Genomic DNA, 16151 nt, shown 5'->3' with positions numbered 1-16151 from the left:
GTCATGTGAGAAAAATGGAACCTAGAATAAGCAATTACCTGAAAATGTAGCTACATGCCTGAAATCACGGAACATCCATGTGCCTACCCAGATGAGGCATTTACACCTCTGGGGGCTGCTCTGTGTACTATCCTATCAGCTGAAGTGCTGCTGATCCAAGATGGTCATTCCCAACAATGTCATCCTGCCTTGAATAATGAAACCAATACCAAAGCAAGGACCTCAATCATACATCAGGGCTACATAAACAATCAGCTGGCTTCCTGCTATTTTTGTCCCAGTAGCTGCTTTTTGCAAGAACACTGTCACCATGGGATATAACTTAGAGAAGCTGACAGTAGAAAAGTTTGTGTGCTAATCAGTGTAGGTGTAGGCTTTGCCTAACCAGAGACGTGAAAACTGCTCATCTACGCTCCAGGTGAGTTTGACAAATACCAGAATACTTACTTTCTGGGCACCAGGATTTAAAGTCTTCATCAGGCTAAAGAAGGATTGACAGATGTCCACTTCTGCACTGTTGGTCAGTCTTCTTGGAGACTGAAGGAAATTTTTTTCTTTTATTGAAGTTTTGCAAAACACTCCTCGAAAACATAAAGGATATCTAAGCTATATTTTCTACTGCAGAAAAAGCAGTAAAAGAGACTTATTGCAAAGGAGAACAAATATGCAGAGAGATGTCTGAAAAATCAATGGTTAATAAAGAATTCTTCTATCAGAGCATGGAAACTACCAAACATATCCTTATTGAGATAATTCAGCACTCAGTGAAAACTTAGCTTCATTAGTCAGTCAGAGCCAAGAAATATATAGAATATTCTAAGTTTGAATGGACCCATAAGGACTACTGAGTCTAAGACCTGATTTCACACAACCTAAAAACACGCATCCATGTGTGTATGTTGACCATTTAACTATGCGGCTTCTGGCTTGGCATGAATCCTGGGCAGCAAGGAAAGGTTCCTGTGGAAAATATAATGATTTCTGAGGTATATATGAATGAAGATCATACAGCTGTTGAATAGGTTTAAAAATGACTCTTGCACTTTCTTTTATTTGGGGGCTTACTTACAAATTACAAGTCAAATTATAGATATACTACAAAAAAATCGCTTCTGATTGTGCCTCATGCAATTGCTCACCCTGACCCTGCATTCCAACAATTATACCTCTGCCTTCTGGTGAGCACTAAAATTACAGTGACCTAAGCAGTTCAGGAGAAATTAAATGTGTTCAGCTCACCAAAGCTCTAGTAAAGATATTTAAATTTCTTATTTCATCCAAGAGAAGAAAATTGAAAAATATTTTACACTAATAGCCCCAATAGGTTTCTGTTTCTTCTGAGAGCTCTTCCTCAGGATTTGACTCCAAGGCAGACAGGCTGATACAGAAGTTCACACTTTCATTTGCACCACCTTCTTAATGAGGACAAAAGTGATTCAGCTTCAACATATATAGTGACAAACCACTAAGCAAGTTTCAAACGGAACTAGGCAAGACAGCATGGTCAATAAAGAATGGTGTTAAATTTTGGGTTGAATCTTATTTCCTTTAAAATACAGATAAACAAGGAAGTCAATACTTAAAATGTTAATTCTATCATTCTTCTAAAACCACATACAGGCTTCCTCTAAACTCACACAGTGATGCTCAGTACACTTCTGAAGAGGAAATTGGGCCACAGAAAAGAACAATTATGGTGACTCCATGGGGCAGCTTTCTGTCACTACATTACTGTTAACATTCGCTAACTCCTGGTTCCCTCATGTCTGAATTAAAGTACAATGGCAAATATGAATCGCAAACTGAGAATTCAGCATGTTGTACACACCAGTGGATTTCAGCCTATGTAATTTGTTTTACCTATTAGCTCAAAGTTTCCTTTAAAATGGTCTGAGAGCACTCCAGAAAGTTGACTGTGCAATAGAAAATTAAATTCCTGAAACCTTACATACTAAAAGCCAAAGGTAAACCTGAAAAATTTAGTTAAGTCAGTGATGATCTGACAAATTGATTTCTAGGGCACATATGCAGTCAAGCCACTTTACTTTGCTCAAGATCACTCAGAATGTCTACAGAAGAACAGAAAACAGGAAGATTGCCTTAGTATCAATCCAAAACATCAGTCAGAAAAACCTTATTCCAATTCTCTGGCATTATTGATGACATTTTGCTTTGTTGAATTGGAAAAACAAAGTCTCACAAACAAATTATATTAGCATACAATGTTTATTACCTTCTATTAATCTGAAGTCAATAATTTTAAGGACTAAATTAATTCTGAAATAAACAGACATTTTTAAATACATATGAAGATGATGGGCTTTAACATGAGAGTACTCAGTTGATCTGCACTCTTAATCCACATGCAGGATACATCAATCAAATTATTATACATATCCTTTCATTTTACACTGGTCTATAATACAACACAATTTCTGAAGGTGAAAGCAGGGAGGAAAGAAATCATATTTTCAAGTGGCCCTTTTATTTAAAAAGAGCATCAATGATATATTAAGCCAATGTGTTTCTCTCTGATTTCAATTTTACTTACAGTATACACTTTTGCAAAACATACAGCTCATCAATGATACACAGTGGCCCTTTACTTAGGGCAAGTGATCAAAGAAAAATACAACAGAAAATAATTCTACAGATTAGAAAAGTCATATTTTTAGAACATTGTCACTTCAGAGTGCCTCCAATGTTGCTAAGAAAGGTCATGCACAACATTTCTAATGTTGTCATTAGTCCATGAGAGAAATGCCTGCGTGCTTCACATGAACAGAAAAGGGTACAAGTCAGAAAGAAAGCAGCTTTCTCCAGTTATCTTTTAGGCCTGTCTATGTCATCAATGGTAGCTAACAGCTTCTGTCTTGCCTTTTTGTTGATGTAGGTGCCCAGACAAATATTCACCAGATTGGTCAACTGCTTAGTGGAGTATTCCTGGCAAACGAAAGCAGATCATGTTAGGGCAAAGTAAAACATGAGACAAAGATAGAAAACTTGAAACCCCAAGCATACCTAGTGTGGAATTTACAATTGATAGAAGCATCAGTACACAGGGGGATTTAAAGCTGTAGTTCAGTCATGTCTGGATAGTTTTCATAGTTGAGGCAGGGGATAAAATTATATTTTGCTACATGGCGGCTTATAATGGAAAATGATTATGACTTTAAATGTACGGGACAGAGTTCACAGAAAGTAACTCTCTGAACATGTCTATAAATCAACTTTAAATGTATTTTCCATTCTTTGGGAGGCCTGGTGGGAAATACATATGCAAATGGTTAAGCTTTCAACACAAAAACATTTTTTTTTAAAGAACTATGATAAATGTTGGTGAACTTTTCTATTTTTACTTCTCATTTCCAATAAGCTTCTAAATGCTTCTGTCTGCAGAGTCTCCAAACAATTTTGATTTCAGTACATGATAAAGGAGAAAAAAAATGTCAAAAATGTGAAGAAAAGAATTCTTAACACCTCTGGAAACACCATATTTTTCAGTATCACCATTATGTCTTAACTGTATCCAAAACATAGCTCCCACCAATGTGTTTTAAAAAAGTGATTTTCCCTGTAGGTCATCAAACCTCGTGGCTCACAATCTCTCTTGGGGCTCCAGGCAATACAAGGAAAATTCAAACAAAGACATTTTTTTTTTCCTCCATTTCTAGTGGGATTCAAAGTAATCCCAAAATACAGATTTCAAGTGCTTCACTTTGAAAGACTTTTTACTTCAAAGATGGATATCTCCAATAGCATGTGACTATTACTTACACAGATCTCTTATAATTTGGTTCATACTAGAATGAAAGCATCTGAATGTTTTCAAAACACAAATATGGACTTATCTCAGCAAGAAATGCTGATTAAGCATTATCAAATGAAGAAAGAAAAAGCAATGACTCCTCTCCACTGTGCCTTATAACTTGGTTTAAGCAATCTACTACTAAAGGCAATACAAAACTTAATGGTGTGATCCCAGACCATATTTCTTGATGATCAAGTTGTGGTCTTTGGCATATTGTGAACTCACAAAGCTCACAAATGTTTTCAATTTCCCTTTGCTCTGGTTCTCTACACTTTCTGATACAATAGCCAGATGTGACTGGCTTAGTCATCCTCCCCTTAGTCATCAGTTGTTGAACCAGTTCAAACACATACTAACTTCATATGATAAAAAATGAACACTTACATATAAATGCACACATACATTTATATTTATACTGCTTCCTATATAAGTTTTATTACAAGAAATGAAAATATACATATATATGCCTATATTAATTTTTAACACATAGAAAGATTGATTATTTATAGTTGTTAGCATGTTTTTATCATTAGGGAATTTTCTCAATAGAGAGGAAATAATCAAAATTTAACTCTTACCCTATGTTCTTTTATCCAGCATTCCATGTCATTTTCTGTCAGGTAGTATGCTTTAATGTAGGTCTCCACAAATTCTTTATCTGGAATAGGCCTAATGTCTGTTAACTTTTCTAGTTTCATTAAGAACTGTTGAAAATCAAGTTGCATCAAAGCACGTCCTTCATTGCTGCACTTCTTTACGTTGGCATAACTAAAAAGAGAAACAACGGAAAGCAAAACTTAGAAGGAAATAAAAATCAATTTTGCTGCTCAAAGTTAACTCAGTCTTTTGAACCTTGAGGAGCGAAATTATGGTTTTAACTCAAAAGCAGACAAGAACTTCTCTTAGGATGTCTGCTGCAGAGCTTTATTTGCATTAGTATAACACATTTTAGCCTAGTCATCAAATAGAACCCCACTGTACACAGTGATACATAGAAAAATCACATCCTCCTCTCTCAAAAGCCACAAAAAATCTTACATTGAACAACTCACTATAAGTAAGTTAGAAGAAATTAAACTGATGCTAATTAGCACATTGGACAGTGGTTTCAAGTGATGACGAGCACTGAAGTCTGAAAGACACCATGGCAGCTTTAGGAATGGTCACCAGGAGCTTGCTGGACCAAGTGGGAGCACCAAGGACACAAAGCTACTTGTTCAAAAACAGGCAGAGCAACCAGAGGATGAAGGGTGGCTCATCTCTGTAAGAAGCTGATGATTTGATTGGAACATATTGACAAACTAGTGACAGGTTAGAGGACACTGTAGATGAGTTTAAGGGCAGCATAATACTAGCAAGGATCACAGTAGGGTGATAGGCAACAAACGAGGAAAACGATCTTTGCAGTCCTTCAAATGAATAACAAACTGCATTTGTGAAGATCAAAGGAAATGACACTGCAATGCCCTTAAGAATGCCAGTTTCAACTGTGTACAGGGTCTAGGGCACAACGACTTGAGAGATTTAATCCAGCTCATCCACCAAGTGCACTCACAAGTGACAACCCTGTCTCACTCTTCTCCTCTACAAAATCTAAAACAAGCTCAGTTTTTCACTGGTTCATGAAGTTGATCCAAATTATTATAGACTTCCTAGATTATTACATTTGATGCAAAGAGGCAGCAGAAACATGCAGCTGGAAGCTGGATACACAGCAAAGTGAGGTTAGAATATGAAGAAATTTCACATTTGGAGTTGGTACACAGAAAGAGTTCGCAGAGTGCAAAAGTAACAGAGGTAAAAAAGAGAAGATCAAGGCAAAAGCCCTCTGGAGCTTCACAGAAGACTAGCAGATGATTTTCAATAGGTTCAAGAAGCCAGCTGGGAAACAGGAGAGAACACAGAACCAGGAGATAGGGAAGGACAAAATTTAAGAAAGATACAGTTGACTGCAGTGGAGGTAATTCTTCATTCAGTGAAGAGCCTGATGAAAGCAATTTCAGTTGACTGGATGACAGGATGAGAAAAATCTCCTTCATGGCTTTTAACTCCATACATTCATTGAATTCAGAGATAAAATAAGTTACAAAGGTATTCAGAACATTTTCCTTCACTTTCCACAGTGGGAAAAGAACCTACAAAATGTGTAAAAATTACAGAACTGGCCAAGAACCAGAAATTGCAGGCAAATATTTGGGAGAAGATGAGTACTTTTTACACTCTCAGAAATGGTACAGGACAAATGACATCAGGAAAGTATTCCTAGTCCAATCTGCTTAGGCAAAAGTAAAGGTCAAAGTTTCATGGTAAGTCACAAGCACAAACTAAACTGCAGCATGGAGCGAGACATATGAGTGATGATCTTCAGAGCTAAGGATTAAATTCGTTCATGAACACTGAAGCCACAGAAGATGAATGAGATGCAAGAAAAGGAAACAAGCTGAAAACAAACACAAAGGCTGAGGCAGAGGAGGTTGATAGTGACTGACCATGTTGTCAGCTTGAAAGGTAAGGGGAACAGAGAGGAGAAGAGATAGGCCTTTGTTTCACTTCCTTTTATTTGAGGCATGATAAATAGAAAATAGAACTCCAAAAAGGAAAGCTAGTTGTATAGGCCATATGTCATATGAAGGAATTGAGAAGCCAGAAACAGGTCATGGATGGATTTAGCTACCCTGAACATGAAACTGATCTCTCTAGAGACTGCAAAAGGATGATGGCATGAAAAAAGAGGGCATGAGAAAAAAAATTATGGCTTTATGGAAGCAGTGGAAGCTGATGATCCTCAATAGGCAGCTAACACTTGGAGAAGCAGGGTGTTTCACTGAGGTCCTAATTTAGAGGAGACTGCAGGGGAGTGGAATGGAAAGAAGTACAATAGGTAGTAGGGAGTGATTAGGGTAAAGACAACTTGGGAAGAAGTATGGAAACATATGTAGAAGGAGAGGAAAACAGCACATATGATGCAGAAGTTCTGGTAAGAGCCCAATTATATGTAGCAGGCGGAGAAAACCATAAAAATAAATGCAGGGGATGAAAAGTCTACAATATTCAGGCTACAAAATTACTGGGACACTGATCACAAGAGAGAGGGATGAGCAAGGTGCAGGTTCCTGACTAAGGTGCTGGAGCAAGCTAATTAAGACATCTCTCTGTTGATGAATTTGGAAAAATCACGTGCCATGGCTACTTTAAGAAAACTGATAGTGTTGATAACTTCATCTTTCTTCCTGGCAAATATAAATGGCATCACCATGGAAGTACTGACTATTATGTTTTAACTTCCTTCTTTGATCTGTTGGGAAATGATAATTTTCATAGAGAGAAGTTCATTTGAAAGAGTACTGTATTTTCAAATGCTTCATTAAAATATTCAGTGTAACTTTTCAGCAGTATCTAGGAAAACAACCACCCTCTTTAGGCTTAATGCTGCATCAGACTGTGAAACAACCACTAAGGAGTGTGTTTAGCGCTGATAATTTTTTCACCAAAAGCGCATGAACTCACAAGGACACTATAAAATTAGAACTTTTAACTCTATAAAATAAACATTATCATTATAAACAAACTTACCCAAAAGTAACACTTTCATAAATACTTACCCTTCCACAAGAGTTCTGTTGGCCAAGCGTATGCAGTGCTCCCAAAGGATGTTGGAGACTGGCAATGGAATACGGACTCTCTTAGACACATCATTCAACCTCCTATTAAATTCTTCAAATTCCTAATAAAACACAAGATGTTTATTCCTTTAGGATAAAATGGATCATACTCTATACATCCAACAACAGCAACAACTAATTAGAAATGCACATGAAAGAGAATACTGAAAAGAGCAAAGAAGAGAGGCTTAAAAGGCACAAACTGTAGGCAACTCAATGTGTAAAGTAGGAAACATATCACTTTCTAGTATATCACTCACAACATTACCTTTGCGATATTTTTAAAGGAACTGCTACTCTGTTCCCCAGAGCTGAAGCTCTCTGTGAAACTGACACATCTGAAAATGAACCACTAGCTTATCCTTCAAATGCCATTTTCATTGCCTCACTCCCTAAACTCATATTTAGCTTCTTTAAGTCAAAATACAGCCACTAAAGAAAATCCAGTGATGATCTCTCTATCACCCTAAATACCCAGCCCAGTGCCTTTCAAAGAGAAGCTAAGAAATATTGTAACCACTTTTTATTCTTCAACCTTTCACATTAGATTTAGAAGGAGCTGAGAGAACAGTTTAGGTGCAGCTAACACTGCAGCACTAGATAACAATTCAGGTTAAAGGAAGGCTCCTGCTTCCACATGAATCATCAATGGCCTGGATGGATTTCAGCTGATACTTTGAGTAACTAGTCATAACTGAATACAACTACTGCTACAATAATTTCATGACTTAAAGTGAAACAGAAGTCCTCTGCCAATGATTAAAGACTTTATCATATAAAAAAGTATTAAATGAATTCACTATCAAGCAGATTGGTAATGAACTCCTCTGTATAACCAGCAAAAGTCATTTGCAGTGCAGTCTTTTAAGACCATATTTGCCCAGCAGAGATTTTATTACCAAGGCTGTTAATCTAGGGTTTTTTCCTTTTCCTTTTTTCTTACAGCCCCTCTCAAAAATTCAGTAAATGAAGAAATTCAGAAGAGGACCTCAGTAACCAACTAGTATTTAACACAGATTTTCGGAAGGATGAATTTGGCAACAAGATGCAGGATATCACAATGTCATGCTTTAACAGGTATACAGCTCATTCTTCTGAAGATGAAGATACCTAACACTCCATAATCTATTTCTTCAACATTCCTCTTTCCCCACTTTATCTGCTTCCAACATGCTATGACTGAATATAGAACTTTGTGTATGTGTGCACATGGCTGAAAGTACTTGATTATTACTTTAAACACTCTGCTCACATCTGATGTTCCTGGAGTCCCAGTGTACACAGAAAATCAATCATTGCTTAGCAGTTATTTAAAAGCTTTTGTAGCAATAAGTACTAGCTATAGAATAGAGAGACCAAAACTGGTTTTAAATGGTATTAGACCGGATTGTCCTGAAGCAAATTTATCAGCAGTTACATACTCACAGAAGGAAAAAGTTTTGCCCCAGAGATCAACTATTTTAGGCACAAACTGGTAATAAAAAGTCACAGCAGCATAAACAAGGATAATCACAAAGATTCCATTAAATTCAGTGCAATGTCTCTGTCAAATTCTGCCTTCTTTGCCTTGATTTGTTTTTTAGCAGAGAAGAGCTACAAAGTATGAAGGTGTTATCCAAACTGTTATTCCACACAGAAGTGTAGCTTTTTCTGTGATTCACACTTCACACATCTTTAAAATAAAATTTCCAGTTTCTTCGAAAAGAGTTAGTAATTAATATAGTAAAATTAATTAGCATAATTCTACCACTGCCAGAACTTCCCTCTGAAGACCTTTAGAAACATTATTTAGGCATAAATAAAAGGATGAGAAAGGGCTTGTCCCAAGAACTAGTTCTATGCCATAAGACATGGCAACTGTATAATAACATCTACTGAATGCAATTGACAAGTTTGGTGAATAACCTCCCTTTAGCTTCCTTTTCAAATGTTAACTTCTAAATATAGCAACTTCAATTAGATACTTCATGATTATCGGTGCTAATTTGACCTACAGCTCCTATGATACATCTCAAAGACAATCAGCAAAATTATTTCGTTGCAGAGTTTCTTAGAGAGCAAGGGCATGATTTATATTTGGATTGATTGAGGGTGAGCAATTACAGACAGGGCCCTTTGGCCCGCAGCCCTCGATGGCACAGCAAAAATTCACATTTCACATTAAGGTGTCCCAGGGAACAGTGGGTTTCTAAATGTAGTATTGTAGCACTGACAATTTAGCCACCTTAAGACTAAGATAAATAAGGCTTGTTTGCATTCTTTGTATAACCTGTAATGATAAACTACACTGTGAATCTATACAATCCGCTGTTGGAGAACAATAAACAGGAGAACGTCATGGTGGCCAAATGGGTTGAGACATGTCATTGCTCTCTGTCCAATCTCCTATTATTTAGAGTCTCTAGCAGCATTATCCAGAACAGCAAATAGTGTGGTTTGGGATTTTTTTTAAAAAATGCTATCTCTGGCCACTCAATTTCCCTCAGCATTACTCTGTTTACTACACATTTCTCTACCATTCAAGACTTAAGACATGAGACTCATTAAACTGTTTTGGTCACTTTCATACACTGTGTAGTCAAAAAATCATCACTGAAAACAATGCTTTAGAACCAAGAACAACGATACTTCTGAAAAAATCTCATAGTAACTTCCCATTTGTTGGGATGATATATTGTCTTAGCCATGCCACTTTAACAGTTTTAGTGAAGTATTGCAGCAATTCAGTGTTTATATAAACTCTAGCACACCATTTCCCATAAACCACTCACCTTTAAAAGAGCATCTACATATACGTTGTGCTGTGACATGATTTCCTTCACATCCCATTTCACATTTGCCATGAGAAGAAGCATTTGTTCATAATCAATGGCTTTAGCAGCAACAATCCAATAAACTGGTTTACGTAGCTCACTGGCAGTTGACACTGTCTGAAAGAGAAAATAAATTTAATTCACTTCAGTAAATACCTGGCCAGCAGGAGCAATATATAAATATGCTGTAGAAGTATTTGCACCATAATGTACAAGTTTCAAATCTTATGTATGAAAATCAGCTGTGAATTACACAATTCTGACCTGAGAATAGAACTGTTGAAGAAAAGGCTTCTTGGCAGCTGGCATCACTGCATCAAGATGAGGCTGAAGAAATTCAAACTGCTCAGCCAGAAATACCCTTTGAAAGCAAAGAGAATTTACTGTGAACTAAGTGCAACATTTGGCATGTCTCTTTACAATTTTTTCTCTACAGCTGACTTATCTGGCAATACCAATATGCAAACATGGAAAATTTAGTCCCAAGAAGAACGGTATCAGTTGTGTGCCAGCATATCATTCTCAATAGCACTCTCAATTCTGACAATTTTAAAATGCATTTGCAAAGAAGAAAATACTTGAATAAAGAGACTAAGGCTTGAATATCAAGAATTCATATTTCTGTTTTACTGAGGATACGCTGCAAAAGCCTGTGGCAAGGCCTAGTAAAGTCAGTGACCAAGAGTGCCACAACTTCCACTGCAGGACAGTCAATATCAATATCAGTATCAATAAATCCATCTTAGAATTTCAAAATAACATTTCCAATTAATTTTATACTAGTGAATCTATAAAATAGAATTTGATCTCATATTCCATCTCAGGGGTAGAATTTGTTACTAACAACATAATAAGGAAATATATTTCTGACTAAGCATAAATAAAAAGAAAAATTAAAAATTAACTCCTAATCTTTAACTGTAATCTTATGTGAGGAATGAAATAACTCCTATCTGACTCTTACTATTATTCTTATCAAGTAAAAATTACTTCATAACATCTGCATTAATTCGTTATAATCTCTTCTTTTCCTGTGGTGTGACATAGGTCCACTTCCACCCATTGCAAAGAACATGGTAATTCAAGCCAAAGTTATATGAACTAAGCAGTTCTGAGTAAAGTATTTAATATAAGGTGAAAATGAACAATAGAGATTAAACATTCCTATTAGCCTCTTGGAAATTAAACTTTTTTCCTGTTAGATTTGGCCATGTATTGTCACTAATTACTGGATCATCTGCACTAAAATTTCATTTCTTGTGTTTGCATGTTGCTAGACCAAAGAATTAGACTCCAGTACCTTGAATAAAGAAATTACCTTTATCGCTCATATTTAAAATCACATAGAGGTAGGAATTTTTGACCTGTCAAGAAGGCTTTCGGTTGTAACCACAATTTCTTAAACAATCAATAGCTTTCAGTGATCACAGACACAGAGTGTACAGTAAACAACCTACAGGGATTCTGTGGCCACCACTCTCTCTGCCAAACCATACAGAGAATTGCCAGATGTCAAAACTACAAGATGACTGAGATGTGGGCTTGGCACCTTCTCTTTTCTCTCTTCAGCAGCTGTGAGAGTTCCCGAAGGATCAGCAGACACTTCCTGAAACAAAAGATTAAACAAATTAAACCTCAAAAAACTAGCAAGGATGGCTCCAGCTGAACAGTTTCAGATGCCAGATAAGATGAAGGAATGTTTCAAATTCTAAGGTGTAATTTAAATCAAGCCTATTTCTATTGAACAGTACAGTGAAGTGGGTGAAAAAAAATCATATGTAAATCAGTAGCCAAGGAAAAAAATTAATTAAAAGAAAAAGGCAGCAAACAATCTTCTCACTGTATCTTAACACTCAAACAGGCTTTAGCCAAATTGCCTTTTGGGAGACTGACTGCTCATCCTTGGAGACAGTATCTTCAATCTTACAGTAACCAAATAAAGAGGAATTGCAGAAGTAACATTAAAGGAATGTTACTTCTGCAAGGGCTTTACTTCTTGTATGAGCTGGGTAACTTAGGTAAAAAACAATTGATGTTCTCAATTACAGAATCACTAGGCTGGAAGACACTTTTAAGATCACTGAGTCCAACCCATGCCCTAACACCTCAACTAAACTATTCCATGAAAACTTCTATCCTGTAGACATCTTGATGCTAGAAAGCAAGGAAATACAGCAAAGGAATAGAGTCTGTAGTGAGAAAGAAGTTATACTAGTGCCTTGTTCCAAAATTAAAGGAAAAAAAATAGAGGAAAAATTCTACCCCCACATTTAAGGAATGTAAGTACAGAATACAGCTAGAAGAGGAATCACAGAAGAAAAAAAAAACCCAGAGCAGGTGTACAAAGGGACACCCTCTGAAGCCTGGGTGTTTCTCAGGCTTCAGACGGCTTCAGGGCATGAAAACATAAATGCAGTTCTACGGCTGGCTTGGATTAATTATTCATACCATGCTTATGCACAGGCCACAAGAAGATGAGAAAGGCTACAAAGTAAAGGTATTACAGCACTCAGAAAAGGTAAGAAGAAAGGCAGGATATGGCACTGATTTTAGTAAGAGTCTTTCAATACCCTGGGGATATAAACCCTGGCCAGAGTCTACAGTCTGTGGATGCTACAACATATCAGCCTGTATGTAGGGAATGAAAATAAATAACAGTAACACAGGGACAAAGCAGTGGAAAAAGTAACTTTCACAAAAGTAAAATCAGTGGCCCAATATGACTGCTGTAAACAGCACAGGAACCACCAACCAATATGACAATAATAATGCTTAAACATAACATTTATGTTTGGACTCAAAAAAACAAATTAGTGCAATTCTGAAATTGCAGTTAAAAAGGGGAAAAAGATAAAGCCAAAAACAACATAATGAAAAAAGGAGGCAGCTTTCAAGTTTGTGAATTGTCTGTTTGTTTGTTTCACCTAGAGATAGAAATAAAACCAGAAGAAATTGCAGTGAAGTAACTAAGGAAGGAGGGAGAAAAATAGACTCAAGCTAACCACAACAGTAGCCATGAATTTCTTCTGGGCTTCACAGCAGATAACAACTGTGAGAAGTGACCTGAAATAGAATACTTGCTATTCAAACAGGTTTTGTTCAGACACTTTTGTTTAAGGAGAAGAGGAGAGCAGTGAGCACCTGAAACACTGGTGGAAATTAGCAGTGGTGCTACTCATTCTCTATGTCAGGATTGAGACAAAGAGGAATATTTCATTGCAGACCTTGAAACGCCAAGAGAAAAAGTATTGCACATATGATTAGGTGAAAACTGGAAAACCAACAGGGTGGTTATTCTGACAGCAAAATATCTGAGAGACCTATTGCAGTAGTATTGCAGCAATTAAAGGTAGGGCAGGTGAAAATTGATTATGTCAAAATGTGTAAGGACCTGGTGAGAATTTAAGTGATATAAGATGAGCAGAAAGATCAAAACTCTGCTGCTATAGACAAAGCAGCACCAGAATGTGTTTACTGCTTGGATGAATGCCAAACCAAAAGTGACATTAAGAATACAAGACAACTGAGAAGATAATAGCGTCCAAGCTGTTAAAAGTGGTTTGAGGTGTGGAGGAAAAAAAATTCACAAGTTCCACTTTAACTCTCTCAGATTTCATTTGGCAGTTTCCTCCTGTGGTGTGACAGCCCAAGGCAACAGGAGGTGGATTTACTAAATCAGAAAGTCTTTTTCAGTTCTGCATCTCCGGAGACATCAAACACAAACAAAAATGGGCTCTAACAGATAGAACAATGCACAGTCTGGGAAAGCAGAGTTCTCACTAACAAGGGTAAGGAAGTACCTTCAGACTTATTTTAAAAATACTGTAATAAGTTTACAGACGTAAAAAGCCAATAAAGCAGGGAACCTTGAAGGGTCCCCACAGAAATTCTGACATTGGAAACAAGGACTGCTGACTGAGTAATTCCATCAACACATCATTTCTAGCACTAAAAGATCTCATAGAAATACACCAATGAGCAGAAGATAAAACTTCTAAAAGAAGCTTATGGCAAATGTGATCAGATACAGTTGCACTGAGCATAGGAACAATTATAAAGGCTAGCTACAATGTTATGTTATTTGAAAAATTAATTTTCTTTGCTTTGATCTGTGTTCACATTCTGCCAGATAAATCTGGAATTAAAGTGACTAGATGCTTCACAATACTATGAAGTTTGCATTCTGTTGAGTTTATCAGAATGGATAAGCAAGCCAAAAGCCCTGGATATTTGCTAAAGCTCATGTAACCTCCTTCAGAGAGCTCTAAGGTACTTCCTGAGCACATCCACATGTTTACATGTGGATAGGCAATGACATCTAACCATCTAGCCACAACAACCAATTCTCTAAAAACATCAAGGCAAATACAATATTGATTTATTATTAAAATTCCCTCTTTATCTGCCCTCTCTTTTACTTTTTTCACTTAATTCCATTCTCAAAAACCCAGATTAAAAAAAAAAAAAAAAAAAGACAACAAGCAAAATATCAGTTTTAAAGCATTTATACAGGACAAATGTAGCCAAACCCAAAGCTCAGCAAGCAATGCTGTATCCTTAGGAGAGACAGAGCTAGGGGAAGAGCACCAGTAGTAAACATTTAAGAAGCTTTCTTTCTTTCAAAGACTAATTACAAATTATTCAAAAAACTAATATTATGAATATTATGAATTTATTTATCACATTTCAAAGTTGCCTGCCACTTCAGACACATTTTAAACATTCTCTTCGTCCTTTTTGCTTCCCATGAAGGTAAGTAACATCTTTTAAATGCCAAATTGTGTTGCATCAGAAGAACACAAAAAGTACGTGAGAACTGGCCAAGTCAAAGATATGCTACCTTCAACCAAGGAGTCAAATTCTGGTTCAAATATCGTGGCCAAACAGCATGAGCATTTCATTCTCCTAATTTGTTCTAAAAAGCAGGCACTGCAAAAGCATGTTGATAGCAAAAAGCAAACAGCCAGTGTGCCAATACTCCAAAGAAGCACAGGATCACTCTGAAAGGGCCTCAGTGATGCATGTGTTTTATCCTCCTGCTTTCATTAACAGAAATCATCAAATGACTGAAAGCAGCAAATAAAGGGGCAAAACACACAGTCTGGAACAGGAAAAAAGGCTACAGACTATTTAAAGAAATCAGATGTTTTTCAGTGTACTGGACTTGTTCAAGTTAACCCTTCCAGTAATGAAAAAAATCTGCAAGAAAATGGCTGTACCAGAAACTCCCTTTGTGTACCACAGAAAACAAGCAGAGTCCTGTAGAACTGCCAGCCTCAAGAGGGAGAGGAGAAGGGAGTAGAAACCAGAAAATTAGATAGCAGCCAGCTGAACTTTAATTTCAAGAAATGTCAAGTTACACTGAGAACATATTGTAGCACCCAGTATTAAGCATGCAGAGAGCAATACAGAAAGCAGAATAAACTTGCTTAGCTCCTCCCTGCATCAGAGTAGCAGGTCTTCCTGATCCAGCAGAACTAGGATATGTCAAAGACATATCACAGCCCACACAACATCTTTGTAAGAAAACTGCATGAAATAGATTTGATTAAATAATTTTAAGGTATATATGGAATTGATGCAAAATACAAGATGCTTTTCTCCTTTCCTGCCAAAAAAGAAAAAAACCCAAAGTGTTTAAAAAAAATTAAAAATAAATATTAGACGCACCAGACTTTTCTGAACAATAACTAAATGAACTGTAGCAGGCACAGCAGGTCAGGTTAACCACTACAGCCTGCAGACATCTTACAACAGGTCTTACCTATTAAATTTTCACTTTATTTCACTTCATCATTTAATTATTAACTTCCATGAAGAAAACTTTTAACAGGTAGAAAATATGAACAGGTAGAAAAATAAAAT

The 16151-nt window shown here is 36.6% G+C and overlaps 1 protein-coding gene across 1 annotated transcript in view; it reads right to left on the bottom strand.

The window, feature by feature from the left end:
• Positions 1 to 2207: 2207 nt before the first annotated feature.
• The window catches only part of VPS50 (VPS50 subunit of EARP/GARPII complex), a 77341-nt gene continuing 63397 nt past the window's right edge, over positions 2208 to 16151 (bottom strand). Inside the window, exons 23-28 of the mRNA XM_066317320.1 lie at positions 11744 to 11892; positions 10551 to 10647; positions 10245 to 10403; positions 7414 to 7535; positions 4390 to 4579; positions 2208 to 2943 (exon numbers count right to left, since the gene is read on the bottom strand). Coding sequence (XP_066173417.1) covers positions 2824 to 2943; positions 4390 to 4579; positions 7414 to 7535; positions 10245 to 10403; positions 10551 to 10647; positions 11744 to 11892 — 837 coding nt within the window. The 3' untranslated portion in view covers positions 2208 to 2823. The remainder of the gene's footprint in view (positions 2944 to 4389; positions 4580 to 7413; positions 7536 to 10244; positions 10404 to 10550; positions 10648 to 11743; positions 11893 to 16151) is intronic.

This window comes from Sylvia atricapilla, chromosome 1, assembly GCF_009819655.1.
Source record: "Sylvia atricapilla isolate bSylAtr1 chromosome 1, bSylAtr1.pri, whole genome shotgun sequence".
In the NCBI taxonomy this organism is placed as follows: Eukaryota; Metazoa; Chordata; class Aves; order Passeriformes; family Sylviidae; genus Sylvia; species Sylvia atricapilla.
This window is presented reverse-complemented; position numbering and strand designations above follow the sequence as displayed.